The 23,100-nt window shown below is 39.1% G+C and overlaps 1 protein-coding gene across 5 annotated transcripts in view; it reads right to left on the bottom strand.

Annotated features, from left to right (window-relative positions):
* LOC146483787 (dystrophin-like) overlaps positions 1 to 22,879 on the bottom strand; it is an 86,912-nt gene extending 64,033 nt beyond the window's left edge. For 2 of the 5 annotated variants that reach the window (XM_085105929.1, XM_085105926.1), the window contains exons 1-20: positions 19,711 to 19,905; positions 19,359 to 19,557; positions 15,306 to 15,367; positions 13,982 to 14,077; positions 13,500 to 13,577; positions 12,808 to 12,900; positions 11,501 to 11,592; positions 11,190 to 11,270; positions 10,867 to 10,982; positions 9,245 to 9,549; positions 7,908 to 8,123; positions 6,904 to 7,085; positions 6,017 to 6,161; positions 5,389 to 5,555; positions 4,455 to 4,617; positions 3,716 to 3,898; positions 2,850 to 3,011; positions 1,626 to 1,958; positions 900 to 1,223; positions 387 to 563 (exon numbers count right to left, since the gene is read on the bottom strand). In XM_085105929.1, the coding sequence (XP_084962055.1) occupies positions 387 to 563; positions 900 to 1,223; positions 1,626 to 1,958; positions 2,850 to 3,011; positions 3,716 to 3,898; positions 4,455 to 4,617; positions 5,389 to 5,555; positions 6,017 to 6,161; positions 6,904 to 7,085; positions 7,908 to 8,123; positions 9,245 to 9,549; positions 10,867 to 10,982; positions 11,190 to 11,270; positions 11,501 to 11,592; positions 12,808 to 12,900; positions 13,500 to 13,577; positions 13,982 to 14,077; positions 15,306 to 15,367; positions 19,359 to 19,419 (3,036 nt within the window). In that variant the 5' untranslated portion in view covers positions 19,420 to 19,557; positions 19,711 to 19,905. Of the gene's footprint in view, positions 1 to 386; positions 564 to 899; positions 1,224 to 1,625; positions 1,959 to 2,849; positions 3,012 to 3,715; positions 3,899 to 4,454; positions 4,618 to 5,388; positions 5,556 to 6,016; positions 6,162 to 6,903; positions 7,086 to 7,907; positions 8,124 to 9,244; positions 9,550 to 10,866; positions 10,983 to 11,189; positions 11,271 to 11,500; positions 11,593 to 12,807; positions 12,901 to 13,499; positions 13,578 to 13,981; positions 14,078 to 15,305; positions 15,368 to 19,358; positions 19,558 to 19,710; positions 19,906 to 22,749 lie in introns of those variants that run through there. The other 3 variants (XM_085105927.1, XM_085105930.1, XM_085105928.1) reach the window with 3 other exon arrangements.
* Between the last annotated feature and the right edge of the window lie 221 nt (positions 22,880 to 23,100).

Here is a 23,100-nt window from a genome sequence, read left to right as displayed (position 1 = left end):
TCCTCATAAATTTGGAGAGTGAATAACGATCAACTTCTTCAAGATTATTTCCTTAACCAGTTGCATTCCCTTGTATTTTTCATAAGACGTCAACTCAGCGTCCACAATGACAGGAACAAATAAACTACTAACACTAAAATTTAAAAATAAAACGATAAAATAGCACGACTTCTGTTGTCACCTTTACAAAAAACATGAACTTCTCCAGAAAAGTTGGAGGTAACGTAAAAAATATCTGAATCATTTTGCGCTTAAACCGTGTCACACGAAAAGCGAAACTGAACGAAACTCAACAGGAAAAACATGCAACTTCTGCGCTCCATTTTTGAAACGGATGGTGGTTTGACAACGTCCATTGCATAACGAGCAGGGATATTTTTACTTACTTGATTCTGTCGTTTTTCTGCGTGAAGGTTTATGTCTCGCCATTTATCATTCAGGTCCGCCAGCTTGGATCTGAGTTGTTCCGACTTCTGTCGTGGAAGAGATTTAACAAACTTGTCCCCAGTGCTGTTAAGATAGTCCATATTCCTTTGCTGTTCCGCCATGCTGGCTTGCAGTTGCTAATTAAGAGGGAAAAAACAAACACTTGCTCATAGAGTGGTTTTCAATTGAATGCCAAAGTAATTTCGCGTTTGCTTTGGTATTGCTTTACAAAGCTCTATGATTGGTTGGCCATTCAAAGAAACTACTGAGCAATACTTTCCTGTGCTGTCATTTATTATGCTAACCAAAGTGGTTCTAGCTTTCGTAGCCGTGGAGAAATCCTAAAGCGTGATCATTCAAATGAAAATTAGCGAGCAGAACTTTCCTGTGGTGCTGTTCATTTTGTTGTACAGGTACTTCTAAAATTTTAACCTGTGGATAAAATTCAACAGTGTTTATACTCCGACACTAACCTTGTATTTCTGTAACTGGTCTTCAAGCGACGCTGTATCAGAAATGAGAAACTCCGAGCCTAGTTGGGACTCCATGTTTTTAATCTTCAGCAGAACCGCATCCATGGTACTAAGGAACTGTTTTGGCGGCCCAGACTCCAGTGCGGCCGTCAGCTGCTTTTGCCTGTCTTCCAGACTCGCCAGAACTTTTGACCAGCGGTCGTCGATGCGCTTTACCCCTGCCTGGAGGTGAGGGGTGTGCCTGTCTTCCTTGCTCAGATTTCGTGAAAGTTCTCGGACTTTAATCAGGGAAACCTCATTGGTTACCAACTCATCAAGTTTTACCTGCGGTGAAATGGCTTGTTAATAAACAGATTCGCAATTTTTTCTTTGAGTTTTATGATGAAACATTCTAAAGCGTAATGAATTTTCACGTGCCATATAAGTTTCCTTCGTGTTACGTTCACTTGTTTTGCCTCTTGGTTGAGGTACTGCCCAACTGGCGAGGCTACTAAGCTTATCCCAGAAAGCTTATCTCAGAAAGCTGACCATCCAGGTGGTGTTATAAAATTACGGAAATCATGTTAGAGACCCCCTTCAGCCAGCCAATCAAGTCAAGTTAAGTCAAGTACCTACTGAAGTCCAAAAAACCTAAATGAAATAACTTGAAAAACACAGCTGTTAACTAACTAAGGTGCTGCCATTGCGTGACCGAAAGTCACACAATAAATGGGGTAACAGACTCACCTTACACAGCTCCAGCTGCGATTTCATTTCATAATCGTTTTCAGGCACATCTGGAGTAAACTTGTTGACTACTCGCTCCACGTCTTTCAATACAGCTTCCAAAGTAGACATCAAGTCCTGCACGTCACGACGGCGACGCGCCAGCTGTGCTTTATGTCTGCGGTCGTCAATTAAAGCGCCGACGGAGTTCCACCGGTCTGTGAAGTTGCTAAGCGACTGTTCAAGAGACACGGGTATGTTGCCTTGGTTACGGCAGTGCTCAATTAACTCTTCGCCTTTCTTCTGTACGGCGGTCACGCTTAGTTTCCTTTGTCTTCTTGCGTTGTCGAGAGACTGTGGAGGAGAGGAATAACCTTATAAGAACTAAAAGAGAAACCACTTGTTTTCTCGTCATCGTCTCAATGCTTGGAAATATTTTTAAACCGGGACCAAACATTAAGTAAAGTATGTTCTTACGAAGGGTTAAGGCTCGAAACGTCAGCGCTCGAATCTCTTTACGGTGGCCAATTTACCTTTGGTTTATCAACTCTGTTGATAAACCAAACATTCGTTTCTACTCCTCACCGACGCAGCACCAGAGTTTCTTTAGGAACTAACCCCTTATCCGTTAAGTAAAGTACACTGTGGTGCCATGGTAACTGTTGCGTCTGTACTTCTCACGCTGACATAACTAGAGCCCCATTCACACCAACCAAACATGTTTAATTAAACCACGTTTAACAAAATGAAAATTGGTAACAGAAAGCTGAACCAATGGCTTTGACATAGGATTCAAGTAAACTTTAACTTGTGCTTTCATTTGTGCTAAATCTGTAGTCGACAAAAATCCGAAAGCAGCTTTTATGAATGAAGCAATTTTAAACTGTGCTTAACTAAACAGCTTTTAAACGTTTTTACGCCTTGGTGTGAATGAGGCATAGCACTCCTATGAGTGACTTTCTAACCAGTTGTACATGATAAAGTAACGGCTGAGGGATAAAAGCAGGGCAAAAAGGGTTGAAGCTTAACTTTAGCTCAGAATCAATTATTTGAGCCAGTTCAGTGCAGAGAAGCCATGTTTGGCCAACCACAATCACAACAGGAAAGTCCTGGCTACGATTTGAGGCTTCTTGTACGAACTCAAAAGAGAGGTTGAAGGGTTAACGCAAAAACCTCTTCAGGCTAAACTGAAGTAATTCTAGTAATTCTGACCTCTCCGACGAAAAGAAAAAACTGCAAAGTTACCTCTACAAGCTCGTTCTGTTGCTGCACTTTTTCGCTGGAGATGCTTTCGTCATCCAAGTTGAAGGCGGGTGACTTGAGCAGAGTCTCAGTGTCAGTAATCCATTGGGTCTTATCAGTTACGTCGTTATTGAAATGCTGCAGCTTTAACTCCAAACCTTCCAACTATTGAAGCAACCAAACGACAATCAATGAAAGAACATTGAAAATTTAGGAGATTCTTCTCTGACTTTCAATAAGATACACGTACAAAGGGCCGTATTTGCTCGCTGCGCAAGTTCGTAAGACGAACAAACTCTACGATCTACCTTGCGGTCACTACTTAAAAAAAGGCGATAAAGAGGACCAAAGAGAATAATGGAAAGCCATAGAAAAGTGAGCAAAGTTGAAACTGTGGAACAGGGCTGAACAGGACAGGACGTAAACTAAAGATCATTTTGTTATTTCTGTCAAACTAACGTAAATTTAAAGAACATGTATACGAAATCGCGGATTGAAAAGAGTGATTTTCTCTGTATGCCGCATAGCTGAGAACTTTGCTTTTTATCATTAAAAAAAGGGCAAGGTGTGTACTGATTTTACCTGGAATAAAATGGGACCGAACTATGTCGGACCAGACAGGGGAAGAAAAAAAAAAATCACGTTCCCAAAAAATCCGTCCTTGAATTTGGTCACGTAACGTTGTAGTTGTACAAAGAACCGCCGGAAACAAATAAACTCGTGGAGCCATTGTTTTGTTCTACTTAAACCTTTTGTTTTAAGACGTTCTCGTTGCAGTCGCCGTCATGGTTGCGTAATACCATTGGTCAACTTGTGAGTAGCGATAATGTTGAAACAATAAAAAGTAGCTATTAAGCAGGAACACTCACCAGGGTGATTCTAGTGGACACTTCAGTCGTTATTTTATTCCAGCGGTCATTAAACTCTTCCATTTTGTCCTGTATGTCCGCCACACCAGGTGAATTCTCGTCCAAGTTCTCCGCGACCTTCTCCGCGGCGAGGTTGAACGTTCCGAACGTCGCTTGTTGGGCTTCCATCTCCTGTTCCATGTTCTAAAACGAAGACAATTCAACTGTTTTAGTGACAAAAATAGAAAATGAACACTGAAGATAAATCAAGAAAATTCATGGACCCTCGGCACTTAATACAGAGATACAAAATCTTCTGAAACATCGTTTTCCTTCTCCTTTTTTTCCCCTTTATTTTTCGAGGCGTAACCACATATTACGAAGTCCGCTCGTTTGACATACACTGTGTGCCATACATGAGGTATTTCTGGATTCAAACCCATGATGCACTGGCGAGAAGAGGGCGGTGTCACCACTACGCCAAACGAATGCCATTAGTCTCCTATCTCTGGTAACAGAGTAAACGGAACACGACAGCGCGCACGAAAATCACATTCCGCGAGGAGATGCGCGCGGGGCGTGCTGGCTTGCGCGTTTCGCTCGCTTTACTATACTTGGCAGAAATAAAAGACAACTTGTAGTCTAATGCCAACCTTGCTTTCTTGTTTGTATCCAACTTCATGGTAAGTCACCAAAAGGAAGAAAATAAGTCACATTGATGGCAAGCTCTTCAAAGAAACCGGACTAAAAGAATACTTACCACGAACATTTTGAGACCCTTTCTGACCACCTCAATATCGCCCAAATCAATGTGCTTCATATCATCAATCTGTCCTTCCTTTTCTGAAAGCCATTTGGACAGCCTTCGTTCTTCTTCTCTATACTCCTGCCAACTCTTTAGCACATCCTGTAACATGCTCCACCTACGGTGACAAATAACGGAGCCTTTCAGCAAACAAGCATCGGTTGACACCGACAGAGGTGCTTTATCTTCTTTACAATTCGTTTAATATACGCAATTATTAAAAAAAACTGGATTATTGTATAGTGCAATTCCAAAAATATGATGGGCTTAGCGGCCATGGTATATGAGCCATTTTACCATGCTCGAGAAATAGCAACCATTAAATTGTGTCTTCTCGTTGTTCTTGCAAAGCGAAATCAACAAGATCTAGCAATTTTTTCTGGTTGTCTTTAATAAAACAATTATTCCACTCGTGCTTGTTGGATATGGGATAATAAAAGCCAACGATGCGTTGGCTATCTATCATCTCATATCCAACGCGCGGTCGTGGAATAACTGTATAATGTACACTATACGCAAAAATTGGATATAAAACGGAAATTTTAAATTTGAATACCTCCCCCAGTCCACTCACGGGTTGCTTTTCCACACACGCGCTAGCGCGTCTCACTTATTAGCCTCTGAGCGGAAGGACCAAAGATCTTATTCTCACATTACAATGCAAAAACGTAAAAAAACAACAAACAAACAAACAAACAAACAAAAAACGCCAAAAATAGAGACCATTTTAAGACTTCATTTCCTCTTGAAAAAAAGAAACAAAAGTCCAACATTAAATATTAGCGAGAATAAGGTACATTATAATATTTATTTTGTTGTTGTTGTTGTTTTTTTGGAGGTGAAGACTGCGCTCGCTCTCTGTTCGGCTGTTGTGATTGTTGTTTCTCACCTTTGTTCTGTCCACTTGCATACATTTGACCAACGCTCGCCAAGAACCGCCAGCTGTTCTTCTAGGTCAGCGGTAGCGCTTTCATTGGAGCTCTCATCCACCACAACAACCATGTGCGTCAGAGAGTTCACCTGCTGCTGCTGCTTCTCCAGGTCTTCTTGAAAAAACTGTCACGCAAAAACATTGATAAACACTCACTGGAAAAACTATGTCACGCAAGAACATTGATGAACACTGGAAAACTGTCACGCAAGAACATTGCTAAACACTAATTGGAAAAAACTGTGTCACGTAACAACATCAATGAAACTGGAAAAACTGTATCCATAACATTGATAAAGGAAAAATTTAGAATTATGCTCACGGCAAACGGCAGAAATGACCACGTGACCATGTTTATCTTGTACAGTCGAACCTGTATTAAGCGGTCAACCTGTATTAAGCGGTCACTTAGCCATTCCCCGAGGGTGACCGCTTAATACAGGTTCGACTGTATTTGCCGCTCGCTGTTTTCAGTTTCTCAGCAACATTGAGTATTTTTGCGTTAGCATCAAAGGCCAGAATTATTTTGCACTATTCTGCTTTTACTCTTTACCGTTGACAATACAAAAAAAGGAAAAAACCGAACCTTGTGATCCTCGACTTGGCGCCGCACGGTGTCGAGGTCAGAACCGATAACTTCTGAACTGTTGATTCTCTGCTCTGCCACGGTCAACCAATCAGCGAGCTCATCAATCTGCTTCTGTTGGAGATCCATCAACTGCACGTGAAGTCTAAGTGATACAACGGAAATTGATCATCGCGTTTGTTCTAACTCAAGACCTTCTACGTTTTTCCCGCGCTTAACGGGCCAATCTTTTCGACTCGAAAGGTGAGCTAGAGTTATCAGTTATGCAAATCAAAGCGAAGCAAATCTAGCAAATCTACTCTGGTAAGCTATACGAGACGCAAAGGAGATTGTTTTTGGAAAAATGTTTACGAAAACTGACACATCTACAGACGAATGTTCACATTAATTTCTTTTTTAACATAGTCACCAAGTCTACAAATCAATCAGTATCTAACCCAGCTCCTCTGAATTTTTTAGCATATTTCAAATACATTTTAAACGATGTTCAGAGATCAATTGAAGGTTAAACGTTGCAGAAAACGACAAACACTGTGTACACTAAAACTTTCATCATCATCATATTCATCATCATCATCATTATAATAATTATTACTAATAACTGGCTCATTGGACAACACTTCCAGAGTTTGATTGGTTTAGCAGCCACGGTATATCAGCAAGATTTAGCGATTTTTCGTGGTTATTTTTAATAAAGCAATTATTCCTCTCGCGCTTGTTGGATACATGATAGATAGCCAACTCGGCGCTGCCCCTCCTCCCCCCCCCCCCCCGGTTCGCTATCAATCATCTTGTATCCAACAAGCGCGAGTGGAATAATTGGTTAATTATTTTAATATTATTTGACCGAAGTTCAAGTTTTAGAAGTGTGCTATATAGTCACATACTTTGTCTGTCTGTCCATTGCCGCCATTCTAAGCGCTTCCCATCGATCGTTAAGTGCGATCATCTGCTCTCGAATCTCATTCTCTTCTTTCTCGTTCACAAGCCCCTCGCTGATCAACTGGTTCCCAAACTCCAACACCGCGCCCACATCTGACTGGTGTGACGTCAGCTCCATCATGAAGTCCTGAAAGCAGTGACGTTGTCAATACACAAACAAACAAGCAAAAGAAGAAGAAACGAACGAATGCTGCATGTTCATTTTCGAAAGTCTAAGTTAGGATAGGTAACTTTTGTGATCTTTAAAATTCCCAGACAGAATGTGATATAAAAGTAAAGTAAAGATTTGCGATTTTTCAAGACATTTTTTGTGATTTTCACCGAGTCCACAAATACTGCTTTGTAGCCGCATTCCGCGAATTTTACCGCTGAAGACAAGAGAATTAAAGCTGTGATGATTCTCAAACGATTAAAAACGTTGATCTTGCACCACCTCTTTACATTTTTTTTTGGTAATTTCATAAACGGTTTTAAACTACAGCTAGCTGATATAGAACCCTCGCCTACAGCTCGGCTTCTCTGTACGCCACTTCGAGAGCGGACTGACGTCATGTGATGATCTATTCTTTATCCGGAGTACAAAAACATAATATAAAAAACTGCAGTTTCATTCCTTTACAGCGGTTACCAATAACACCTACATGTATCGCCTTCAAAAGACTACGATAAAGTTGGGTTTTGGTGGACGTCAATCATAAAAAAGCCGTTGAAATCATTTTGAATTTTGCATTAGAACATTTCAAGGCAACAGAACCAAGAAATTGTTTAGATGAATTCTTGTCAGAATTCATAAATTATTTCAACGGCTTTTCTTTGATTGACGTCCACCAAAACGCAATTTTATCCGACTCTTTTGAAGACGGTAGGTCGCGTGTTATTGGTAACCGCTGTAACACAATTCATACAAATGTGCACACTTTGCAACATGGAAAACAAAACATGCCTTTACCTCATGTCCGTGAAACTGCTTCTTCACGGCATCAACATCATCCGAAATTCGTTCTTGTGACTCCAGAGTCCTCTCGGCCTGTGACAGCCAGTTCAGCACATCTTGTAAAGCGGCGTTGTAGTCTTCCCACTCCTTGAATGATCCAACCGAGTCACGCACGCTGCTGGTTTCGCTCACCATGGAGTCAGGACGTTCAGCTTCCTGAGTACGTTCAACCTACAAGAGAATTATTGTCAAGGTAAAACGAAAAAGCAAAAGCGATACTCTAGCTGTCAAGTGGCAAAGCAGCTTGTCACGAGTATGTAAAAAAGCACTTTCAGTTCGGAAGTGAAGTGCACACCAAGGGCGCCTTCTATTCACTGTTCTCATAATTATATTTCTTATGGTACTAGTTGGAGAATTTGTTTCAACATCAAGACAATTATCTGTGGTGATCATTTTCATCATTCTTATGTCCTGTGGTGAAGTAGTGATCTTGTAAGGAGAAATTAGACGCTTGTCACTATCAGGAATCAGTTCTCAGTGCACACTGTATTTAGACTGCAAGCAGTCCTTTTCTGGATAGTCGAGAGGTCGCGCGAAATAGCCAGGTGCGAAAAAACTAGAGCGAACAAGCGGATGGGCGCTTGGGGAGAGGCGTGAAAAAAGCCCTTCTCCCCTGATCTCTTCTCGTTTATTTCTTGCTGCGCTGTGAGCGCACCCTCTCGACTTGCTTGCAGTCTATACTGTATATCAATACAACCTCCGATGCCATCTTTCTTAAACCAGATATTCCGTTCAAATCAGTCCTTAAGGCGACAATTTACTTCAAATGTCTCAAAACTAAGGGGCTGTTTACATGGAGGGAGAGAATCCCAGCACTAGAAAGATCCTAGAAGGCGGATCATCCTAGCGCCATATCTTTTCTGTATTCAGTTTACAAGCAAAAAGTTGTACTTGGCCCTAGTGCTAGGATCTTCCTAGCGATATGATCTTCCTAGCTGAGAAATAAGAGGATTCTAGCACAAGGAAGATCCTAGCACCATGTAAACTACCTTCGCTCGGAAGATCCTAGTAATAGGAACAAAAAGGAACAAACATGGAGGCAGCCGGGCGTTCAACTACTAAAGGCAGACAATTTTTTCTTTCTCTTTTTCTTCTAGGGTCTTCCTAGTGCTAGGATCTTCCTCCCTCCATGTAAACAGCCCCTGAATCGGGAGCCACATGCAAAAATTCAGGCGGTTTTGAACAAAACAAAAAATCGGCCTAAAATATAACATAAGACGGTTATGCTCTCAGCCCCTCGATAACTTAAAAGCCTGATTGGCTTGAGCGATTCCAGTGAATTTCATACTTACCACAGTTGTTATAGCAGAGTGTTGTATGGGCGGTTCCTTCACTGTTGTACTTGTGGTGGTTACATATCTCACAGGCTCTCTCTCGTCATATCCCTTTTTCACGTGCTTCACCGTGTGTTCCGTGTGGTACGTGCTGCTTACAGTCCGTTTGGTCGACACGGACGTATGCGTATGCTCAGACTTCTCCACGGTGCGTGAGCCGTTCCTTAGCACGGTCATGTGAGACACACCTGGAGCCAGCTTGTTGTACAGATTGGAAACGTACATCAGGATCGATTTCTTGTCGGGGCGGTCACGAACGACATCTGCGAAATACCAGCACAGTAGCAATTTTTTTTAAAATAATTATTTTGGACACTACATTCCTATCCCTGCAGAGGTCAATTCAAATACCTCTCACAAGTGTCAAGCTGGGACGCTTGGTTTACACGTGCACACAACAAGAAACTCAATAATTATTTTATTATTCAGTGAGTAACACAGACATACTCAGAAAAAGGAAATCCGAGTGCTCCTATCAGGGGTCGAACCTAAGACCTTCTGATTACTAGTTCAGATGCTTCACTGAGCTACAGGAGACTCGTGGGAGCTAAGGCCATGAAACTAGGTTCATGGGGCAGAAATTCTGTATGCTGCTAGGATTGGAATGTCAATGTGTGACATATGTGCAATGGAATAATTGTGATGGAATATTTTAAGCCTGATGAATAAATAGGAATGATTTGTTATTCAGTGAGTGACACAGGCATACTCAGAAAAAAAGAAAAGAAAAACTCAATGAAAAGTTCACAAACGGATCCAATAATCATTGTTTAAGACTTCTACCAATGTTTTGAATTCGGCTACTACATGAATGTCTAATGACAAGAGCCCAGATTGTTAGTTAAAAGCACAGTACAAGTCATGTACATGAATAAACTATTCATTAAACAGACCAATAATTATTACGGTAATTATTACGGTATTCACCGACAATCGTTATCACATTTGATGGAACACTTTTTGCTGTCCTTCCCCAAATGTTGATAAAAGTGACTCACAACACCACAAACTGTTTGGCTCTACATTTTTGGGGAGGGGAAGGACAACCATACAGATAAATACAATGTACGCATAGTCTCAACTTTATCCAAGTGTTCCAATAATTATTTTGATTAGAAATGTATACTGTTAAATTGAAGGTTTTTTCTTCGACCTTTGTATGCACACGTTCATGTATCTGAGGCATAGTTGGGCTCCTAATCATAATTTTCTAATTTCAAGTTGACGTCGCGCTGATGTTGTTTTTAGTAACAGCACCCCATCAAAGTAAAACCACTTTTATCGGGGGAATTGTCTGGTGAGTGGTCAGGAGTGGATCCAGGATTTGTTGTTAGAGGGGAATGTCTTCTGGTGCAACCTGGGGGCAGGGATGGGCAGGGGGTTACACCAGACATGTTTGAAAAACTGGATTTTGAAATGGCAAGTCTCGTATTTGTAATTCCCAATAGAACCTCCTCCCCCCCCCCCACCCCCCAACCACCTCTGGTGGTTGGTTGAGTTTTAGGAGTATACTACTCAACAATACACAATAATTATTACTGCAGTAGTCCAGCTGCTGAGATATCAAATTAATAGTTCACCTGCAGGATCCAGAAGCCTGTCCACATCAAGAAACTGTTCAGCGACAGCAAAAGCATGCTCACAACAATCCACAGGCTTCATATCCAGCTGATCACTGTAGTCAAACAGATGGGGTCTACAAAAACACGCAGAATGCTTTAAGTCCAAAGATAACATTCTACTTTGAGACTAGTTACCATAAAAAAGTGATGATGATGATGATGATGATGATGATGATGATGATGATGATGACGATGATGATGATAACAAGGATGACAATCTACACTGTAGGGGCCACATGGGGCTTAGCAGACTGTGATGAAGTAATTTGTTTACAAGTTACCTGTATCTGTGTATTAAGGCATTGAATGCCAGTCCATCTCTCCAACTTGTGGTAAAGTTTTTTACTTCTACTGCATCATACCTGGTATAAAATCCACAAACAATCAATCAATCAATCAATCAATCAATCAAAAATGTGTTGATCAATGCAAAGTCATGTAATCAAAGAGCAGTCAATTAAATCAAACATACTGTATGTTTCATACTGTAATTTTTATACCATTAAACTCATTGGATATGAACTAATGGATTTATGCAAATAGATCCTTTAACTATTAATTTAATAAAAAAAATAATTGTTTTATCACTCACCCTCGTACAGACTGTCGACACCAAGCCAACAGTTTCTCTTCTGGTGTTTCAGAACCAGAATCCAGCATAAGATTCTTGAGCAATAGTTGTAGCTGAAAAAGAGGAAAATTAAAAAGAAATATTTCTTGTCAAAATGATTATAATCTTTTAGAGGAGTGTTGGTTTAGCTATCTTTCAACCATCTGCATTTTTATTTGACACCCAGAAGCAAACTAAAAACTGTAGAATTTACATGGAAGTTTGTATCAATTTAAGAACTGGGGGCCATTTCTAGCAAATCCTGGGTCACCGTGAACTTTGATTGAGTTTACATGTAATTACTGTACCAATCAAAAAGGTACTTCAAAAAGATTTTTGTTCCTCAGGTGACTTACTAAAGACTCCTCTTTATCATTAGCTTAAAATTAGCTTTTAAAAACATTTTTTTATGAGCAAGAAGAAAACCTTGGTTAACTTTTAATCATAGATAAGTGTTGATTACCCAGGGATTCCCTTATTGGCCTAAACGAGATGTCTCATTGAACAGTGCATGGTTCATGGGATCTTTGGTCGCATCTTAACAGGCTGTGCTTCTGGAGTTTACTAACTGAAAGTCCTGAACAAGGTGTAGTGTACAAAAATATACATACACATATTCAACATAGGCAGTGTAATTGTGTAATCAAGGAGTTTATCTCCTATTCTATGATATTACTTGCTAAATCAAGGATTACGGTATGGTCATTTGGGGAGCAGGGATGATTGTGGCTTTGGTTCGATTCCCGGACTCGGTGTCACGTGTTGGTTGAGTTTGTTGTTGGTTCTCGCTGTCGCTCTGAGAGGTTTTTCTCCGAGTACTCCAGTTTTCCCCTCTCACCAAAAACCAATCTGGAGAGTGTACCCATACTGTAAAGCGCATTTGATCATCTTGTTGTGGAATTATGCACTATACAAATCTACAAATTTAATTAATCAAGGGTCATCTTAAAAAGATACATGTAGAAAAATGAACATTACAGCCCTGTGTACCTTAGTACAACCCAGCTTAGCTATAATTATAGGGCAATGTACCAGCTCTCACAAGGTCTCGCGTGATTGGCTTTAGAAACAACAGAACATTACATGCGACCCAAAAAACAACAGCAGCTGCTACACAATAATAATTATTACAAGCTTATGAAAGCTGCTACAATAATAAATATTTAATAAGAACATTTTATTATTATTATTATTATTATTATTATTATTATTATTATTATTATTGTTCTTGTTATTATTATTATCTTACTGAATATGAGCATGCATACCCTACACTGTTGAAGTTATACCTGGAAATGTGAGATGATATACCACATCAAACCAAGAGTAAGTTTAGGATTGCCATCAACAATGTCATCGTTGCTGATATTCACAGGTCTCACCTAAAAAATAACAACATTTCAAATGTACAGCACACGTACAATGGTAGATGTATTTTTTTTCAGCCAGTGACACAGGCATACTAAAAAAAAAAGGAAAATCTGAGTTCTCCTAACAGGAGTTGAACCTGTGACCTTCTGATTACTAGTTTCAGATGCTCTACCACTGAGCTACAGGAGACTTGTGGATGGATATGGATGACCTTAGTTTATTTTAACACAATAACCTTGTTTTAAAGCTACATAGACAAATAAATTAATTAGAATTACAGTTGTAACCCTAAAGTTATAAGAACAAAAAATTTTACAGCTGCTATTTACAATCAAGTTGATGTAAGAGTTAAGAAACAAAACTAGCTCCTACAAGCCTCTTGTAGCTCACTTGATATCTTTTTATTAGGTAAGTGTTCTAAGAACAATTGTACACAAATTGGCCTCAAAACATAATAATACTCATGATATAGCTATTTAACCAAAGTTTTTATCAGTTTTTAACGACTCTTGACCTGTAGAAATGTGGAAAATTAATGCATGTTGTACACATTCACTTTTTCAAACTGACTAAACCTCTCATGACCACGGTTTGTTCAAAAGTCACATACATTGTTTTGCTCCAAAACCCTGAGGGCATTGTCCACGTTGGTCAAAAAATGGACACGTGTGCGACCTTTCTCACTTCTCTAAAAGATGAAAAAAAAAAAAAAAAAGGAAAAAGAAAAGAAAATGCAGTCAGTAATGTAGATGTGTACATGTAACATGTTTTATGTTTACATTTGAATGCATATACATGCATATGTATATGATTTGTTTAATTCTGGCTTGCACTGTAGAAGATATTAAGCAATCAAATGAAAAAGAAACCCTTTACATCCTTTTTAACTGATATGACCAAAAGATTCAGTGGGAAGTCTGATGCTAGAACACAAACTGCTGGGAAAGTTTTCACAATCAAGGAAATTCCTTAAAACTGTTGCATTAACAAAATGCTACAATAACATTGTCATATTCAACCAAAGTGAATTTACATCATATACACGACTGTTAAAAGGTTAAAGATGTAAAAACTATGGCTGAGCAAACTCACAATTCGCTTTCCACAAAGAACCTCTAGTAGCAGTAACAGCTTTGTTCCATCTTTCAGGTCCTCAAACAAATCCTTAACTTGCTGACCAGTACCAGCCTGAAGTAGCAACAAGGAGGTTTGTCAGTACATGAAACTAGCTGATAAAATCATTTCTCAAACATACATACATGTCTGGTATGTTCCATTGCTCCACTCTTACTTCTTCCATTGTTTTATTGACCAAAAAATTAGCTCCATATTGTCTTTCTTTACAGAGTTGTACAAATGGGTTCCAATGAGGTACTGCTGTGGGTAAATCACTAGCATCCCATCGGGGGGGAGGGGGGGGGGGTGGGAAGGAATACTCCTACTGTGGCTTCAGCACATGTACATGTACAGTACTTCATGCTTTCATGCTACAGAAACATGGTTAAGTCCCAGCTGTGTCGGCCAGGTTTATGGCATCTAACAAATGTTTCAAGTCAGTCTTTAGTCAATTAGCACTTCTTAATATTAATACTTGGATTTGTTTGACTTTGGTTCTGTTCCATACAGCTGTATATTTCACTATAACTTAGGCCAGGTTGAGGACTATTGTTCTTTATTAAACCTGACACTTCATTATAAAGAGATTCCTTATGTAAGGGTTCCATGGTGTTTGAGATAATTTATGGCCACATAGTGCTACCCCTCCCCCCCTGAATGGGATGCTAGTGGGTTACCCATAATGCAAACAACTAAGTGTATAAACCCAAGGGAATGTACTTAGTTCCTTCCCTACCAGGACCGTACAGCCACAACAACTGGTGGCCATTTTGAATTTTGAATGAAGTGCATAATTTGGCTCAAACATCACTGTAGTGACATGAATAGCAATATGAATATCCTAATGAGCAGGAACCTATCTAGCACAAGAATGTATCACGTGCAGAAATGTGTTGATTGTACTTATGAATAATCATAGGTAAATAGCACACCGGTATACATGTATTCATGTATTAGTAAGTGTGAACTATAATATCATATTAAAGTTGTTGTAGATGTGATCTAGAAACCAGCAAAGATGTATGTGAGACTTTATAATCACCTGTAATGTATGTACCAATAAAATCTTGTACATGTACATGTACAATGAGGTCCATCTACAATGTAGATGTAGCAGTAAAAACGTAGTATTATTTTGCTCATCCTCTTAATATTTTACATTATCCTATTACTTCACAACCCTTGTTGTGTAACTATATATGTGTATGTCCTTGGTAGGGAAAAGGTTAGAATTGAGTAAAAACCAGACAAAAAAATAAACAGACAACTGGTATACTGTACAAGTAAGAGTATAATGTACCTTGGCTAGTTGTGCATTTATCCATTTTGTGAATGTTTTCTTTTGTGTGCCCTCATGTTCATCTGAAATATACACATATGAAGAAAACAGTCAAGCTTACAGTAGGTTGGAAACAATTGCCACATAATGTAATTAACATATTGTTGTTTCCTAAATCAGAAAACAAGCTCCTTCAAATATAAATCTCTCACAGGTCCCAAATCAACACAATACACACTGTTTTCTTTGGCCCAAACACACCAGCTCACACCAGGAAATTAACTTTTAGAAATGTTAAAAAAGGTCCATGTACTATTCAAAGTGCTCTCAGGTGTAAGAAGATTAACCGTTTCGAACAAAATGGCTTCCAGCATGGCCTGAACAAAACCTTATAGCCTTTGTCTGGGGGAGTCGACACTGCCCTAGAAACCAGCAGATAAGCTATGCCTTTTATCATATCTTTTTGGATTTCAGAACAAAAGAATAGTTCACTTGAAGCAAATGTAAAGAAGAAAGACAATGGTACATTTACTGTAGCCACTGCAAAACATTTTCCCTGAGATAGTGCGAAACAAAAAATTTCTCCTCAATGACGAAATGAATGACGTCACTGTTACATGCCTAAAAAGCCTGGCTATGGTATTATCAGCCAAGGGCAAATTATTGAAGCAGTTAAAAGACAAAGCAAGAAAAAGGCAGAGAGCTTTGATACCTCCACTGAAAAAGTCCATAACCTTACTAGCCTGTGGGTAAGCTTTTGGTGGGAAGGGAAGGTGGGAGAAAGAGCTATGATCTGATGTTCCAGATGGCACTAGAGAGTCTGAATCTTACTTAGTAATAGTTTAACAACTCCAACAAAATTAAGCCCCCAAAACCAACTGACAAACTATCTGTATATCTTGGTATAAAAGGACGTAATCCTGCAATAACAATTTTACTAAGGCAAGTCAGATAAGACAAAACTGCTGAAGAAATTAGGTACATGTTCATGTTGATCTCAAGATAACACATCCCAAGCTGGAAATAATCAAGACTGCAATCTGATAAATATATTACAAGAGTTTAAATTCAAATGTTTCTGTCAGTGCTCACATTCTAGGACCATCACCACCACTTAGAGAGGGAGATGTTAAACAATGAAGACACCTGAATCATGAATGCAGTCAAACCTCATTAACACGGACCACTAAAACTCCCCATATCGATTGGGTGTTGTTATTGACCGGGTTCTTCAGAAAGGCATAATTTGGTCATTCTATTGTTTTTGAGTTTTGTCTCCTTAATTTCCACAATCGCCTGACTGCTTACTTGAGGATAGAAATATTGCTGATCCCTATGAGCTGGCTGACAGAAATCAGTGAAAAAAATGCAGGGCCTCTGGAGTATCTACTTGTACATTTTACATGTAAATGAAGGTACTCTAGATCTGATTGAATCAAAAAAAGATTAGACTGTGTTTTCAGGACCCCAACCTAATTATTATCCTTGGTTAAATTATACCGGTATAATTTCAAGATTAAGAACCTTTTTTGGCTCCCTGTGACCACAAGCATCATCCTACTTTGATAAGCAATTTTTGAGCAGAATCAGAGCAGGATAAAAGGGCAGAGAAAGTATACAATGTATGTAGGTAATAAAAAATAACAGTAACATGGTGATAAAAAATGCAAAATAACAGCATAAATAAGTGGAAGAAGGAGTGGTTCCCAATTCACACCAATTTTTGCTCTGAAGTGCCTGGATATTTGCTGGGCAAGGAAATGGTACTCCTAACAGGAACATTAACTTGGATAGGTATGTTCTTTTAAGGGAAAAAGCCAGTCAAATTGTCCAGCTGTAAAAAGCAGTTGGGTATGGTTATGTTCACAGATGATTGATTTGCCCGGTCCCCGGCCCTAATGAAACCCCTGATACTGTTGATACTCCCTAGTCAAATTCCTCAACTATATATAGCTAACCCTATGCCCATTAGAAGGCAGAGCTACCATCATCTCCTGAACCACATTTGGAATAGAGCTTATACCAGACCCAGAGGTTTTCTTCCTTATTTCTCTGCGTGTAAAATTGAGCTGTGGGAACAAGTTTCATAGTTCAATTTTGTTTCTGCAGAAAGACAAAAAAAACCTCTGGGATCATGGAACATTGAGCTAGAACTTCATAACAAAATCATCACTTTGCCAGTAAAATGAACCTACAATAGTCAAGACCACTGGCAACGCTCATCAAAGGCCAAGCCCATCAAGGATAACTACTTTAATATTCAGCAGTAGCGGGTGTTACAGGTTAAGGTAGATAGTTCCGCTAGGGTCAGCCTGAAACAAATATTTCTACATGTACAACACATAATTACATGTTTACAGGTATCTCAATACAAATGCACAGGGAAGTGTGAAAAGATGAGAAACATGTTTTTTATTAATTTCTCAAGCTTGTGATAAATTTGAAAAGCAATGTTACTAGCCAAAAGGCTTTTTAGTTGTCAATGTTTTGCCATGCCTGCATAATCAATTACGCATATCTCATCTTCATTTGAATAAAGCAATGTTGGGTGACAAAATAACCCTAAAAATTAAAAGCTTTCTTTACATTAAATTATGCTCTCTCTAAAAGGAAATGCATATCATTAGCAATGATTATTCAGGCAAACAAATTGATTAATTTGCAGTCGTACTAAAATTTAATTATTGATGAAGAAAAGATAATTATTTCAAAAGCTTAAATAAAATGCTAAACATTGAATAATTGTATTAAGCAACTAAACTTCTGCTGTTAAAACTCTGGGCTAATCAAATTAAAATTGAAACACATTTTTGAAGATCAAAGTGTGTTGAGGTTCGCCTCAAACGGATATTGATAACCCAAATATTTCACATCTAGGTTAAATCTCTTAACTAAATTAGCTGACAGATTTCCACTTTCAAGGTGTAAGCTTTATAACTGAGCTGGACGATAAAATTTGAGTTCGCGTGAAGGTATCGTTCGTTCTCGCTGCGAAATGAACAACGTTGTCAATTTCAACTTACAGAAAATTGCACTCGCAAAATCAATCAACAAGACCAAAAGCATTTCACAAATTTTAAATATTCATGACTTCTGATTGAGTTCACATCCAACAAAATTAAAAAGATCGATAGTTTCTTGCCAATGAAAACCGATGAGCTAACCACGAGCTTAACCTTCTTAATCTTCGTTCGCTGCAGTGAGCAGATAAAAATAGATTTTACATTACAAATGTAAGCTTATTCAGTGAGCAATTTGATTTACACATTTTGTCGTCTATTAAAAGCATCTCTAACTATTCAAACAAAACAACCACTAGATCGATCTAGCCTACCGGAACTCAACGGTTAGAACTCGTACTCTAGGGTAAGATACCGAGAGGCAGATCGAAAATATCAAGTTTGGCAATTTAACTCCCATGAGTATCAACAATTTTATTTTCGATTGAACAAAAGTTATTCAAAAATCTATCCAGAGAAATCTTAAAGTAAACAAACCCGCACTTTTCATTCATTGAAGTGTCAGTCTGAAGAACCCGGACAAGAAATACAAGACAAAACATTCATGATATGAGATAACTAACGTTGGACAAAAATCAAGCGCAATGGAGGTCAAATAAAAAAAACGACGCGAAATAATTCGCTCCGATCAGTTAAAACACAGAGAGGTTTAACCAACCAAGAAAAAACCCACGGGAAAATGAGCAATTAGTTGTTTCGGGTTAAGAAATTTCCTTTGCAATTGACAAAAGCGGGATCAGTTTTATTGTTTTCGAAAGACCTGCACCCTTCCGTTCGTATGAGAAAAAAAGCACGCTTTTAATTTTTCCTCCCTCGTAAAAAGCACCGCTAACAAATCACTGGCGCACAAACACTACGCCTTCTATTAAGAATTGTTTATCAACAAGAGGCAGTCGGGGAGCGACTTAACCAACGCACAAAAGGTGTTACAGAATTAAAATGACGCTTTTGTCGGTCATGCGAGATAGCAAATCGCGAAGATGATGACACTGAAATGTTCTCGGCATGTCATATTCTACGGGGCAAATTGTGTGAATTTTGTCAATAAACTCACCAGATCGCGACTTTATTCGCAGTGTGAATGTTCCACTTTCCTCATCTTCTTCGAAATCCATTATTCAGTATCCTGCAATGATGATGATTAAAAACCAGCTGAACTTCTGTCGAAACCCTCACGCTTCGCCGACCGTCGAAAGGTTACGTTGCCGTTGTAGCTCAAACGATCAACCACATCGAGAAACGAGCATTCCAAACTGCATAGGGATACAACAGACACAGAAATAATTAAGACTTCGACATAACATTCGCTCAGCTTAGAATACTCCGGCTCAATAAAAACCAGATGAATTTTCAGCGAGTGAAATAAAAGAGCAGCTGATCTATCTGTGAACTGGTTAAAAGCGAACCTCGCAGATGTTGCACAAGCTGCACATCCAACGTCGATTCCAAAGCGATAACCTTCCTTTAGGAGACCAACCAAGCCAAGAAATGAACGACAACAACTCAAACCTACAGCAATATTCCAAGCACAAGGCGGAGTGGCCGTGAAGACAACACAAGCGACGAAATATTTCCCAAATATTCGGTCATGCGGAGCGGGCACTCAATGATCTGGACGCGGCAAAAGAAGAATAACAATGCGTGATTGTAATCGACCAATAGGAACGTTCAATCGGAAATGATAGGAATGTAGTATGGCATCGAGAAGATATCTTCAAGAGAAGCGAAACTGAACCCTTAGCCACCTAAACATACTTTGTGGCACAGATAAAACAATAGATAAGACAGCTTAGTTTGACTTTTCACAGCTCAATATTACACGATGAAAGAAAAAAAGGTAAAATTCAAAAGAAACGATCAAAGGCAAAATCACACTCCTTTGTTTAAGTGCAAAAATCAGCTGTTTGAAAAATGAAATTTTATTAGCAGATTAATATCAGTTGTTATATCAAGACTGTTTAGGGAGAGTAATAGGTTAATATTAGTTCAAAACTTTTGTTTAGATGTGATATTGTTCACTGGTTATTCGATAATCTCATTAAAAAGAATATCGTGGCGCGAGCTGATTTTTCTTTGTTAAACGAAAACGGAAGGGATTCGAGTGTATACTGGTATGACCAGTAAAAAGGATTTACAGTGCTAAACGTAAGCCTGTTTTTGATGTTTTATGTGGTTTTACGTTGGTTTGAACCGTAAGCACTTAAAAAAATTGCTCCACCCACACTGAATCATGCAAACGGTTCGACCGGAGAACAATGCACTGTTATTAATTATATTATCTCTGAAATCATTACATCTAAACTGTCATTAACACTTTCGATATTACATGTACATCTTTCGCTACCTCACGACAGGAAAGCTCAAAACGAAAACCCTCTTTTCCTTTTATACTACTGCTCCACGTTGGCTTTGTGTCCTTCACTTTGAAAGTCTGATTAGCAGTGTCTATCTATCTATGTGTCTGTCTGTCTATCTGTCCATTGATCGAACACTGTCCAACCGCGCTGCACTTTTACAGAGTTGTTCGTAGATAAGATTAGAGTGAGAGACCGTTTAAATAGGTAATGACAGAAAAAGGGTATAATTTTTCACGCTTTTTACATCCCAAACTTCTATGAAATACCAAGCCGTTTCTTTAAAACTGACATATTGGGAAACAGGAACAAATTATGTATGGCCGCTTTTGTTAGCGTTGCTGGATTTAACTGCCCCAGTCGAACTAACGTTGCGTGCAGGCTCACTATTAAATCGTTTAATTACTTTAATGAATGTCGCGTAAAAGGTGGCCGGTGTTAATCCAATCGTTAATTAAATCCTTGCGGAAAAAAAAAAAAAAACGAGAAGTGAACTGGCTAGCACGTCAGGGCTTTGAGATAGAAGCCACTTGGTCTTGCCTGCTTTCAGTATCACTGTTTGGATCTTATCACTTAAGGCAAGTATTCTAGGCACCTACCACACGAATGTAAACTGTTTGATACGATCTATATGAAGCTATCCATGAAAGTGTCCAAGAGCCACTATCGCACTCAGTCTGTCACGCAAATTTTCTAGAAAACGTGGAAACTTAATAATATCCGTCACGAGAACGGACACGCGTAATGGATAATTAATGAAAGCAAGGGATCCAACTATCGTGACTCATAGCGAGTGAGTGACTGACTTTGACTGACCTAGCGACCTGCAAAACAAGTTCCGGCAGGCTGACAGGCTAACTGACTGACTGATGACTTACGTATACACTGCAGATCATCATTTGTGTCCTTGGTGCACAAAACCCTTGTTGGTTTTATCTGTAGCTACCCTGCTAGCAGAGGTTTCTTTCTTGCAAACCTTTTAGCATCCGGGGGTGCTAGCGGCATAACATTCATTTGTGACTGTCTGTCTGACTGACTGACTGACTGACTGACTGCTTGACATGATTGACTGACTGAATAACCAGTCTGACTGGCTGAATAACTGACTGGCTGAACTCAATGAATGAATGAACTGAGACTCTTGACTTACCGACTGACTGAGTGTCTAAATGACAAGAGAATTGTTGGGCGAACAGACAGGCCGTTAAATTCAACGTATTATCAGCCTCGACCGCTAGCTTTGAACTTGAAGATTTTGTATTTCAATGTAAGCTAATCTGTTTCAAGTCGCACTGATAGCATTTTAATATGCTTTTACACTGCATTTAATTGTATTTAATATTTAGTTCTACTTGTATTTAAATTTAGTAATAATGTATTGTAAACGAACCCACAAGCTTTCAGCTTTCATATACATCGTGTATAAATAAAGGCAAAAAACCTAATCTACAGAAGGACAAACGAACTGACTGACTAGTGGATTGGTCATCTGACTGACTGACTGATTGAGTGATAATGGATCAGAGCATTAATTTTATAGTGTATGTTAAAGTAATAAGTGAAGCCAAAGGATTTCCCACTGATCGTTTGCCTAATAAAGAATTAGGAGACCGCACGAGCCAAAGGAAAAAGACCTCGGTGGGTGTCGAACCCACGACTTCCGGATTGGATCGCCCGTTCGGCTCTGCCGCGTGAGCTACGAGGCAAGCCGGGGGCAAGTCGTGAATGATAATGGTAGTAATTGCGGCAACGAGTAACTAACATAATCTGATAAGAAAAAAATTGCTGAGATGGTGATTTACAGATGTAATCCAATTTTGTTAGAATAAATTACGTAAACAAGTGAGTCAAACTTTGTTCTGACAAAAATAGGCAATTGAGGACCGAGTGGCATTTGTCAACATGATTAACTTAGCTGATTGACCGATTTCTCTAAACTATAATCGCTGTCATACCGAGGTCCTCGATAATTATTGATTTATAAACGTCTAATTTTATACACTCACTCCTTGGACGAGCCGATCTTTGAAACTCTGAGCGTGTATGCGTGACTGAATTCTCGCTGATGAATTGTACAAACAAAGACATTACCATTGGGGCCGTAGCTAAAAGCAGATGTCTTGGATGCCTTTCAGTGGATTGTAGGCAGATCAGTGTTTTACGACAATATAGAAAGTGTTAACAGACGCTGACGGAGCTAGTTTGTATACTTACGCTTTCAAGTTTAGTGACTCCGTACAAAGGTTGCATATCAGTAGATTCCAAACCAAAACACTTTGGGCTATATTTAGTTTCAGCTCATACAGGAGTGTCCACCCTTGTAACGACCCCGGGAGACATAAAATTACACTGCGTAACAAAAGAGACGTGACACAGATGGGGACTAGAAACTTCTTGAACAAAATGTAACAAGTTAAAACGCGGTTAAAATTAATATCAGTG

Source organism: Pavona decussata, unplaced genomic scaffold, assembly GCF_977016875.1.
Source record: "Pavona decussata unplaced genomic scaffold, jaPavDecu1.1 SCAFFOLD_38, whole genome shotgun sequence".
NCBI lineage: Eukaryota > Metazoa > Cnidaria > Anthozoa > Scleractinia > Agariciidae > Pavona > Pavona decussata.
Note: the sequence above shows the minus strand (reverse complement) of the source record. Positions and strands in the feature narration are given on the sequence as shown.